We start from the raw sequence: 12,666 nt of genomic DNA on the forward strand, positions 1-12,666 counted from the left end.
GGGCGGGCACTCTGGGTCTCGGTAACCAGAATGCGGCCCTTAGTCCCCTAACACTGCAGGTTACAAGGATTTCTCCAGTTGCCGTCAGGGCATTAGGGTTATGCTGGGCTTTGTGGTGTACCAGGTATTTGCAGTAACAGTAAGGATTGCAGGGGTGCCAGGGGGGAGTCTCCAGCAGCAGGCCAGGCCAATCTGAGGCAGGTCTTCCTCCCAGTCTCCTCCCCCTCCCATCTGTATGGCTGGAGTAGCTATAAGTCCCCTCCAATCAGTAGCATGTCCCCGCCCCTGCCACATCAACCACACTGATATCAAGTCCCGCCCACTTTCATAGTCCCGCCCATCAACCTATATTCCTTAATTGGCACAGAGCCTTGGACCAGCCCCCAACCCCGGCCGGGCCCCTCCTCCTCCTACATAGTCTGGTCTCCTCCTGTGGTGAACACTTGCAGATACGATGTATGGCTGCTATCAGTGCTCTGTGCAAGTTCTCCTCCAGCAGGAAGTATGGTGAGTGTAGCACTGAGTACACCACGGGCTCTCCAGGTGCTGTGGGCTGCACTACAAGGCCCAGCATGCCTTGATCTGGAACCACAGGTTCTTAAAATGCTAAATGCAGGGGAATTCAGCATGTGGCTAATCCCTTTTAAGCCTGATAGGCTCCCCAATTCTGCTGCTGCAGCCTAGGAGACTGCTGGGAGTTGTAGTGCAGCACATAAAGTAAACATGGGGCCTACTTCAGATCTGATCGCAGGGCATATTTTGGGCCTAAATTGGCTTGCAAAATCTCTCTAATGGGCAAAAACATGCTGCGCTGCAGGTGAGGCGGATGTAACAGGTGCAAAGAGAGTTAAATTTGGGTGGGGTGTGTTCAAACAGATATCTATATCACAGTGAAAGGATAAAGCAGCCCGTATTTACCCTGCACAGAAACAAAATAACCCTCAAATCTGACTCCCTCTGCACCTGTAATATCTACCCCACCTGCAGTACAGAACATGTGCAGGTGCAAACCCCGGGAGTGAGTAGACACTCGCCGAGCCGTTTGCTAAATAGTGGGCGGGCAGGGGGCTAATGCATGAGCCTGCCCAGCATTTTATTGCCGGGCTTGTCTGTGCCTGCTTGGGCCCCGATGGCCCCAAATTCGGCAATGGTTAGTGTACACATCTCCTTGCTCACCTTGCCTAGCGAGCAGCCCTGAATCAGACCCAATGTTCCCTGCTATAGCAGAGGAGTTTGTTATATGCAGCACAGCCCCCTTGTGGACATGCCTGGAAGTACAACAGGAATTTTATCCCAAATATTTTGTTGACTTTTCCCTGTGCTGTAATGTGGTGTAATATGTTCTTCTCCACAATGAAAACGTTCTGTTATCCAATAGCCGGTATTCAATATAGTGCGTACCAGATGGTGTAATAGTGGGCAGGGTAAGCTGGTATGTGTAGTTCCACGGCAGCTGAGGGGCCACTAATTGCCTATGGACAGTGTAGCATGACCGAATCCAGGATAACTGGACCAGTGCTGATCCCCCCTAGTATTTTACTCCTACTGTAGCTGCTCACACCATCTTAGGTCTATGGGGTACCTGATGCGAGGGTCCCAACCAACCCCGGCACTGGGCACCACACATGCAGACGGCACATACGCAGAACACCAAGGAGTAAAAGGATTGTGATCGCAAACAATTTACTTGGCAGCACAAATCCCAGATAGACAGGGCAGCAATGACTATATAGTGCAAATCTAATGCACATAGCAAGAATTGGATGAAGATAGTAAAGATGGCACAGTAGCAAGTGGAATAGCAAAGGTATCTCACTGTGTGTACACACCATTAGTATAACTGCTGTCTGACAGCCACCACTTCTACACTATGAGGTCAATTAGAAGCTGTGTGTGTGTGTGTGTGTGTGTGTGTGTGTGTGTGTGTGTGTGTGTGTGTGTGTGTGAAGATCTAATGCCAGATCTAATAGAAAATCTAATCTAACATCGAATCTGAAGCAAAACGAAGAGTGTGTACACAGCTTTACCTACAACACATTAGGTTAAAGCCCTGTACACACACTTTGTTTTGCTTTAGATTAGATGTTACATTCGATTTTTTTATTAGATCTGGCATTAGATCTGTACTTTTGCATTAGATATCGAATTCGATTTACATTCAAGGTACAGTGTACTCATTCGATTTACTGGATCGAATTTGATGTTTCCTTGGCTGCACAGTCTATTTTTCTTTTTGATTTTGAGAAAACAGGAGCGCGCATCGAATCGAATGCAGATCAAAAGTGTCCTAAAAACCATTCGATGCGGATTCGATTTGGCTTCTATAAGCAAAATCTAATCGAAAACGGAAAAAATCGAAGCGTGTGTACAGCTTGACATAGGGAGATAAAGAAGCAGCCACTCAGCTCCCAACTGCCATGTTACAGCCTGGGTTTTTAAAATGGCAGTTAGGAGCTGTTTGGTTGATACTTCAGCAATCTCCACTGTTTCATTTTTTTTAAAGCTTAGTACATATGGCCCTATGTTTGAAAAAGTGGCAGCTAGGAACTGATACTTTATCTCTCTCTGTTTCATTACTCTCCGAGGCTTAGTACATACAGCCTAATGCAGTCCTGATTGCAGGACATATTTGTTCTCAAACTGAACAAAACCATGCTGCACTGCAGATGGGGCAGATGTAACAGGTGCAGATAGAGTTAGATTTGAGTGGGATGTATTTAAACTGCAGTGCAAGAAAGTAAATCTGCCAGTATTTACCCTGCACAGAAATAAAATAACTCACCCAAATCTAACTCTCTCTGCACCTGTAACATCTGCCCCGCCTGCAGTGCAGCATGGTTTTGTTCAGTTTAAGAGCAGATTTGTCCTGCGATCAGCTCTGAATTAGGCCCATAGTGTGTAAGCTTCCCTGCAGCTAGGAAAAAAAAACTAAATTCTGCTCACCCCTACCTTAATACATGTGCGGAAACCTTTCATCTTGGTAATTAGCAACAGGAATATTATTATTATTAATAATAATTCCTAATTGTGCAGAATTCCCTCCAGGACACAGACCGTAGTGACTTCGCTCGACAGACTGCGCCCCGGGGAAGGTGTCCCGTCACGCAGTGTCAAGCTGTCGGCGTTGGCACCAAAGGGTTAACGGTCTGCTGTTTCCTTTTTTTGCAGATTTAACCCTTTGGTGCCTGCAGCCGGTTTGTTATGTGTCTGTGCTGATGCTGGCAGGAGAACCTGGAAGGAATGGTGAATAATTTACGGGTCTGGTATCTGCACAAGGAAGGAAAAGGGGCCAGAGTTATCCGGAGTCACTGAGATGGGAGGAGATTAGCACTACATAGAGCAGCACCCCCCCTTCCTCTGCTCTGTCAATGCACAGTACAGCTCCAGAGGCGGCTGAGGATTATCCTGCTCTCCCATCAGCACCGCACTGCCTGGATGAGAGACTCTCCTGATCATCACAATGGCTCTGATAGTTCACCTGAAGAGCGTGACCGACCTGCGGGGAAAGGGCGACCGGATCGCCAAAGTGGCTTTCAGAGGTACCATGCTGTGTGCTGTCTCCTAGCCTCCCATGCATTATTCCTATAGGATGGAGCGTGACTGTGTGTGTGTGTGTGTGTGTGTGTATGTGTGTGTGGGAGGGGGGAGAAGAAAAGTTCTCTGCAGAACTGGAGGAGGGAAGAGATGATGGGGTAGTCCTTAACCCCGTCTGTGCTGCGCTGGTCCCCAGGTTCATAGGATGCAGCAACCTGTACGGCAGGTATGGGAAACTTGTGGGTGCGACCGACGTATCCTAGACTCTACGTCCAGATGTGGCCATTCCACCAGTCCTGGGTCCTGGCTGGGTACGGCCACAACTTGCAGCGGAGGTCCTGGAGGAATGTGGTGATCATGTGACATTCTGCATGATGCCCACTCTGCCCAGTGTGATAAATAAGACATTGGCAGATGGCAAGGACCTGGAGGTGTATGTGTCCAAGTCCAGGAGGATCTGCGCTGAGCTTGCTCTGGTAATACAAGGTGGCACTCTCTAAGCCAGCGGTGTCCCCCAACCCCTGCACCCTGTGGCTAAGCTCTGACAGGTCCCTGGGGCACCTAGACCTGGTCACTGCCACAGTAAATCCAGATGAGGTTCTTGACACCTGCCTGCACACACATACAAAGATAAAGGATATTGCTGTATTGCCTGGGGTGACGGATGGGATGTGCACTAGTGAATCAGGAAATCCCTGTCATCTAATTGTTTAGACATGTGTCTGAATGTAATGGCTATTTAATGAATGAAGGGTCTGTAATACAATGGGCAGAGAGCGAGGGCTAGAGGATCAGGGGACTTGTGTAATGTGAGTGACGTACAGTACAGGGCAAATCAGCCTGTCCTGCACAATGCACTAGTGACTGAGGAATGCTGTGGTGTAAGGATAGACAATGCACTAGTGACTCGGAAAGCTGTGGTGTAAGGATATACAGTGTGCTAGTGAGTCAGGAAGCTGATGTGTAAGGATAGACAATGCACTAGTGACTCAGGAAGCTGTGGTGTAAATATAGACAATGCACCAGTACTGTAACTCAAGAAGTAGTGGTGTAAGGCTAGACAATGCACTAGTGACTCAGGAAGTAGTTGTGTAAGGATAGCAGTGCACTAGTGCATCAGGAAGGCTGTGGTGTAAGGATATACAACGCACTAGTGACTCAGGAATGCTGTGCTGTAAGGATAGACAATGCACTAGTGCATCAGGAAGCTGTGTTGTTAGGATAGACAATGCACTAGTGACTCAGGAAGGCTGTGGTGTAAGTATTGACGATGCACTAGTGACTCAGAATGCTGTGGTGTAAGGATATACAACGCACTAGTGACTCAGGAATGCTGTGGTGTAAGGATATACAACGCACTAGTGACTCAGGAATGCTGTGGTGTAAGGATATACAATGCACTAGTGCATCAAGAAGCTGTGTTGTTAGGATAGACAATGCACTAGTGACTCAGGAAGGCTGTGGTGTAAGTATTGACGATGCACTAGTGACTCAGGAATGCTGTGGTGTAAGGATATACAACGCACTAGTGACTCAGGAATGCTGTGGTGTAAGGATATACAATGCACTAGTGACTCAGAATGCTGTGGTGTAAGGATATACAATACACTAGTGACTCAGGAAGCTGTGGTGTAAGGATTGACGATGCACTAGTGACTCAGGAAGCTGTGGTGTAAGGATAGACAATGCACTAGTGACTAAGGAATGTTGTGGTGTAAGGATATACAACGCACTAGTGACTCAGAATGCTGTGGTGTAAAGATTGACGATGCACTAGTGACTCAGGAATGCTGTGGTGTAAGGATAGACAAAGCACTAGTGACTCAGGAATGCTGTGGTGTAAGGATAGACAATGCAGTAGTGACTCAGGAATGCTGTGGTGTAAGGATATACAACGCACTAGTGACTCAGGAATGCTGTGGTGTAAGGATATACAATGCACTAGTGACTCAGAATGCTGTGGTGTAAGGATATACAATGCACTAGTGACTCAGTAAGCTGTGGTGTAAGGATTGAGGATACACTAGTGACTCAGGAAGCTGTGGTGTAAGGATAGACAATGCACTAGTGACTCAGGAATGCTGTGTTGTAAGGATAGACAATGCACTAGTGACTCAGGAATGCTGTGGTGTAAAGGATTGACGATGCACTAGTGACTCAGGAATGCTGTGGTGTAAGGATAGACAATGCACTAGTGACTCAGGAATGCTGTGGTGTAAGGATAGACAATGCAGTAGTGACCCAGGAATGCTGTGGTGTAAGGATATACAACGCACTAGTGACTCAGAATGCTGTGGTGTAAGGATTGATGATGCACTAGTGACTCAGGAATGCTGTGGTGTAAGGATAGACAATGCACTAGTGACTCAGGAATGCTGTGGTGTAAGGATAGACAATGCAGTAGTGACTCAGGAATGCTGTGGTGTAAAGGATTGACGATGCACCAGTGACTCAGGAATGCTGTGGTGTAAAGGATGGGCAACGCACTAGTGACTCAGGAATGCTGTGGTGTAAAGGATGGACAACGCACTAGTGACTCAGGAATGCTGTGGTGTAAAGGATGGACAACGCACTAGGTACTCAGGAAGGCTTTGGTGTAAAGGATGGACAACGCACTAGTGACTCAGGAATGCTGTGGTGTAAAGGATTGACAACGCACTAGTGACTCAGGAAGGCTGTGGTGTAAAGCAGGGGTTCTCAACCTCAGTCCTCAAGGACCCCCAACAGTGCACAATTTCCAGGTATCCACACAGAATCATAGGTGAACTAATTAGCTCCACCTGTGATCTTTTAAAATGTGTCAGTGAATAATGAGTGCACCTGTACAACTGCTAGGAGACCTGGAAAACGTGCACTGTTGGGGGTCCTTCAGGACTGAGGTGGAGAACCACTGGTGTAAAGGATAAACAACACACTAGTGACTAAGGAAGGTTGTGGTGTAAAGGAGAAACAATGCACTAGTGACTCAGGAAGCTGTGGTGTAAAGGAGAAACAATGCACTAGTGACTCAGGAAGCTGTGGTGTAAAGGAGAAACAATGCACTAGTGACTCAGGAAGCTGTGGTGTAAAGGAGAAACAATGCACTAGTGACTCAGGAAGCTGTGGTGTAAAGGAGAAACAATGCACTCGTGACTAAGGAAGCTGTGGTGTAAAGGATAGACAACACACTAGTGACTAAGGAAGCTGTGGTGTAAAGGATAGACAACACACTAGTGACTAAGGAAGCTGTGGTGTAAAGGATAGACAACACACTAGTGACTAAGGAAGCTGTGGTGTAAAGGATAAGCAATGCACTCGTGACTAAGGAAGCTGTGGTGTGAAGGATAGACAACATACTAGTGACTAAGGAAGCTGTGGTGTAAAGGATAGACAACATACTAGTAAATCAAAAAGACTATAGTGTACAGCAGGGGTGGCCAAACCTGTCCTCAAGATCTACCAACGGTGCATGTTTTCCAGGCAACCTGTGGATCTATAGTAGGAATGAATGCAGCATATTTTAAAATGTGACAGTTAGTAATGACCACAGCTGTGCACCAGCTAGGTGATCTGGGGAATGTGACAGTTAGTAATGACTACAGCTGTGCACCAGCTAGATGGTCTGGGGAATGTGACAGTTAGTAATGACTGCAGCTGTGCACCAGCTATGTGATTTGGGTCATGTGACAGTTAGTAATGACTACAGCTGTGCACCAGCCAGGTAACCCGGAAAACATGGACCGTTGGTAGATCTCGAGGACTGGTTTGGCCACCCCTGGTGTACAGGATAGACAACATACTAGTGAATCAGGAAGACTAGTGTAAATGATAGATAACGCATTAGTGACTCAGGAATGCTGTGGTATTAAAGATAGACAAAGCACTAGTGATTCAGGAAGGCTATAGTTTAACGGAAAGACAACAAACTAGGGACTCAGGAATGCTGTGGTGTAGAGGTTAAACAACGTGCTAGTGAGCAACAAAGGCTGTGGTGTAAAGGATAGACAACACAATAGTGGCATACTGTATGAAGGCTGTAGTGTAAAAGATAGACATTGAACTAGTGATTCAGGAAGCTGTGGTGTAAAGGATAGACACCACACTTGTGACTCTGGAAGCTGTGGATGTAAAGGATAGACACTACACTAGTGACTCAGGAAGGCTGTGGTGCAAAGGATAGACACTACACTAGTGACTCAGGAAGGCTTTGGTGTAAAGTATAGACACTACACTAGTGACTCTGGAAGCTGTGGTGTAAAGGATAGACAATGCCCTAGTGACTCAGAAAGGCTGTGGTGCAAAGGATAGACACTACACTAGTGACTCAGGAAGGCTGTGGTGTAAAGGATAGACACTACACTAGTGACTCAGGAAGGCTTTGGTGTAAAGTATAGACACTACACTAGTGACTCTGGAAGCTGTGGTGTAAAGGATAGACAATGCCCTAGTGACTCAGAAAGGCTGTGGTGCAAAGGATAGACACTACACTAGTGACTCAGGAAGGCTGTGGTGTAAAGGATAGACACTACACTAGTGACTCAGGAAGGCTTTGGTGTAAAGGATAGACACTACACTAGTGACTCTGGAAGCTGTGGTGTAAAGGATAGACACTACACTAGTGACTCATGAAGGCTTTGGTGTAAAGGATAGAGAGCACACCAGTGACTCAAGAAGTTCTAATGACCGTGTAAAGATTGACAACCCCCAAGCAACTCAGGAAGGTTGTGGTACTGTATAAAGGACAGATAACGCACCAGTGACTCATGAAGGCTAAAGTGTAAAGTACTGTATAGAAAACGCACTATTAACTCAGGCAGGCTATGGTGTAAATGGCATACAGCACACTACTGACTCAGGAAGCCTGTGGAATAAAGGATAGAAAATGCACTAGTGAACCATAGAGTGTAAAGTGTAAAGGATAGACAATACTTTTGTAAATCAGGAAGGCTGTAGTGTTAATAATAGGGGATGCGTCATTTGGTCTACTGCATTATGGTCGACAGTCATTAGGTCGAATCCATTAGGTCGACATGCTAAAAGGTCGACATGACTCTAGGTCGACATGGGAAAAGGTCGACATGATTCTAGGTCGAAAGGTCATTAGTTCGACAGGTCATTAGTTCGACAAGGTCATTAGTTCGACATTGTCTATGTCGACATTCACAAGGTCGACATGGAGTTTTTAACTGTTTTTTGAGCCAACATGTGCCGACAGGCGGTATTTCATGCCCTACCATCCACTAGGGCGTGGTGGGAGAATAAAATAGTGTGCCAAGCGTAGCGAGGCACCGTGCCCGACGCATAGCGAGCGCAGCGAGCGATGCGAGGGGATGCAGTGCACTTTAAACTGTGTCCATGTCGACTGTGTTGACATTCAGGTAAAAAAACAGTGAAAAACCCCATGTCGACCTTGTGAATGTCGACATAGACAATGTCGAACTAATGACCTTGTCGAACTAATGACCTTTCGACCTAGAATCATGTCGACCTTTTCCCATGTCGACCTAGAGTCATGTCGACCTTTTAGCATGTCGACCTAATGGATTCGACCTAATGACTTTCGACCATAATGCAATAGACCAAATGATCCCAACCCAAATAATAGATAAGGCACTATTGAATCACAAAGGTCCTAGTGTAAAGCATAAACCATGCACTAGTGAATCAGGAAGGCTACATTGTAAAGAATCGACAAGGCACTAGTGAAACACAATGTCTGATAGTGAAAAAGTCAGTGGACACTATTGACACTATTGAATATGGAAGACTGCAATATAAAGAGTAAACAAATCACTTGTGAATTAATAAGACTGCAGTGTAAAGAATGGACAAGGTTCATGTTAATAAAAAAGACTGACAGGTAATGGTTCACCATGCCCTCTCGCACCAACCGTCTGCACATATGCATAAATGAGATGGATCTGGTGTAATGGGTTGGGGTACGCAGTAGTGACTTGGAGAGAATTAGGTGTAATATAGAGGTATCTGATGTAATGGGTTGGGGTACGCAGTAGTGACTCAGGATGAATGAGGTATAATAATATAGTGGGATCGGGTGTAAGGGGTTTGGTACACAGTAGTGACTCAGGATTAATGAGGTATAATATAGTGGGATCGGGTGTAAGGGGTTGGGTACACAGTAGTGACTCAGGAGGAATGAGGTGTAATAGAGAGGGATCTGGTGTAAGGGGTTGGGGTACACAGTAGTGACTCGGAGGAATGTGGTGTAATAGAGAGGGATCTGGTGTAAGGGGTTGGGCACACAGTAGTGACTCGGGAAGAATGAGGTGTAATAGAGAGGGATCTGGTGTAAGGGGTTGGGTACACAGTAGTGACTCGGAGGAATGTGGTGTAATAGAGAGGGATCTGGTGTAAGGGGTTGGGCACACAGTAGTGACTCAGGAGGAATGAGGTGTAATACACTGTAGAGGGATCTGGTGTAAGGGGTTGGGGTAAGCAGTAGTGACTCAGGAGGAATAAGGTGTAATATAGAGGTATCTGGTGTAAGGGGTTGGGTATACAATAGTGACTCAGGGAGAATGAGTTGTAATGGAGAGGGATCTGGTGTAAGGGGTTGGGAACACAGTAGTGACTCCGGAGGAATGCGGTGTAATAGACAGGAATCTGGTGAAAGGGGTTGGGGTACGCAGTAGTGCCTCAGGAGGAATGAGGTGTAATAGAGAGGGATCTGGTGTTAGGGGTTGGGCACACAGTAGTGACTCCGGAGGAATGCGGTGTAATAGACAGGAATCTGGTGAAAGGGGTTGGGGTACGCAGTAGTGCCTCAGGAGGAATGAGGTGTAATAGAGAGGGATCTGGTGTAAGGGGTTGGGTACACTGTAGTGACTCGGAGGAATGTGGTGTAATAGAGAGGGATCTGGTGTAAGGGGTTGGGCACACAGTAGTGACTCAGGAGGAAAGAGGTGTAATACACTGTAGAGGGATCTGGTGTAAGGGGTTGGGGTAAGCAGTAGTGACTCAGGAGGAATAAGGTGTAATATAGAGGTATCTGGTGTAAGGGGTTGGGTATACAATAGTGACTCAGGGAGAATGAGTTGTAATGGAGAGGGATCTGGTGTAAGGGGTTGGGAACACAGTAGTGACTCCGGAGGAATGCGGTGTAATAGACAGGAATCTGGTGTAAGGGGTTGGGGTACGCAGTAGTGCCTCAGGAGGAATGAGGTGTAATAGAGAGGGATCTGGTGTTAGGGGTTGGGTACACAGTAGTGACTCAGGAGGAATGAGGTGTAATAGACAGGGATCTGGTGTAAGGGGTTGGGTACGCAGTAGTGACTCAGGAGGAATGAGGTGTAGTAGAGAGGTATCTGGTGTTAGGGGTTGGGTACACAGTAGTGACTCAGGAGGAATGAGGTGTAAAAGACAGAGATCTGGTGTAAGGGGTTGGGTACGCAGTAGTGACTCAGGAGGAATGAGGTGTAGTAGAGAGGTATCTGGTGTTAGGGGTTGGGTACACAGTAGTGACTCAGGAGGAATGAGGTGTAAAAGACAGAGATCTGGTGTAAGGGGTTGGGTACGCAGTAGTGACTCAGGAGGAATGAGGTGTAATAGAGAGGTATCTGGTGTTAGGGGTTGGGTACACAGCAGTGACTCAGGAGGAATGAGGTGTAATATAGAGGGATCTGGTGTTAGGGGTTGGGTACGCAGTAGTGACTCAGGAGGAATAAGGGTGTAATAGAGAGGTATCTGGTGTTAGGGGTTGGGTACACAGCAGTGACTCAGGAGGAATGAGGTGTAATATAGAGGGATCTGGTGTTAGGGGTTGGGTACGCAGTAGTGACTCAGGAGGAATGAGGTGTAATAGAGAGGGATCTGGTGTTAGGGGTTGGGTACACAGTAGTGACTCAAGAGGAATAAGGTGTAATAGAGAGGGATCTGGTGTAAGGGGTTGGGTACACAGTAGTGACTCAGGAGAAATGAGGTGTAACATAGAGGGATCTGGTGTAAGGAGTTGGGTACGCAGTAGTGACTCAGGAGGAATAAGGGTGTAATGGAGAGGGATCTGGTGTAAGGAGTTGGGTACACAGTAGTGACTCAGGAGGAATGAGGTGTAATAGAGAGGGATCTGGTGTTAGGGGTTGGGTACACAGTAGTGACTCAAGATGAATGAGGTGTAATAGAGAGGGATCTGGTGTAAGGGGTTGGGTACTCAGTAGTGACTCAGGAGGAATGAGGTGTAATAGGGAGGGATCTGGTGTAAGGGGTTGGGTACACAGTAGTGACTCAGGAGGAATGAGGTGTAATATAGAGGGATCTGGTGTAAGGGGTTGGGTACTCAGTAGTGACTCAGGAGGAATGAGGTGTAATATAGAGGGATCTGGTGTAAGGGGTTGGGTACACTGTAGTGACTCAGGAGGAATGAGGTGTAATAGGGAGGGATCTGGTGTTAGGGGTTGGGTACACAGAAGTGACTCAGGAGGAATGAGGTGTAATAGAGAGGGATCTGGTGTAAGGGGTTGGGTACAGAGTAGTGACTCAGGGAGAATGAGGTGTAAAATAGACGGATCTGGTGTAAGGGGTTGGGTACACAGTAGTGACTCAGGAGGAATGAGGTGTAATATAGAGGGATCTAGTGTAAGGGGTTGGGTACACAGTAGTGACTCAGGGAGAATGAGGTGTAATATAGAGGGATCTAGTGTAAGGGGTTGGGTACACTGTAGTGACTCAGAAGGAATGAGGTGTAATAGAGCGGGATCTGGTGTAAGGAGTTGGGTACGCAGTAGTGACTCAGGAGGAATGAGGTGTAATAGAGCGGGATCTGGTGTAAGGGGTTGGGTACACAGTAGTGACTCAGGAGGAATGAGGTGTAATAGAGCGGGATCTGGTGTAAGGGGTTGGGTACACAGTAGTGACTCACGAGGAATGAGGTGTAATAGAGCGGGATCTGGTGTAAGGGGTTGGGTACACATTAGTGACTCAGGAGGAATGAGGTGTAATAGAGTGGGATCTGGTGTAAGGGGTTGGGTACACTGTAGTGACTCAGGAGGAATGAGGTGTAATATAGAGGGATCTGGTGTAATGGGTTGGGTACACAGTAGTGCCTCAGGAGGAATGAGGTGTAGTAGAGAGGGATCTGGTGTAAGGGGTTGGGTATGCAGTAGTGCCTCAGGAGGAATGAGGTGTAGTAGAGAGGGA

At 46.9% G+C, this 12,666-nt stretch overlaps 1 protein-coding gene across 26 annotated transcripts in view; it reads left to right on the forward strand.

Moving 5' to 3' along the window:
• Positions 1 to 428: 428 nt before the first annotated feature.
• The window catches only part of OTOF (otoferlin), a 341,513-nt gene continuing 329,275 nt past the window's right edge, over positions 429 to 12,666 (forward strand). For 14 of the 26 annotated variants that reach the window (XM_083178870.1, XM_083178869.1, XM_083178879.1 and 11 more), the window contains exons 1-2: positions 430 to 507; positions 3,169 to 3,539. In XM_083178870.1, the coding sequence (XP_083034996.1) occupies positions 3,461 to 3,539 (79 nt within the window). In that variant the 5' untranslated portion in view covers positions 430 to 507; positions 3,169 to 3,460. Of the gene's footprint in view, positions 508 to 3,168; positions 3,540 to 3,741; positions 3,761 to 12,666 lie in introns of those variants that run through there. The other 12 variants (XM_083178883.1, XM_083178871.1, XM_083178873.1 and 9 more) reach the window with 5 other exon arrangements.

The sequence above is a fragment of the Crinia signifera genome, chromosome 3 (assembly GCF_055691185.1).
Source record: "Crinia signifera chromosome 3, ASM5569118v1, whole genome shotgun sequence".
Classification (NCBI taxonomy): domain Eukaryota; kingdom Metazoa; phylum Chordata; class Amphibia; order Anura; family Myobatrachidae; genus Crinia; species Crinia signifera.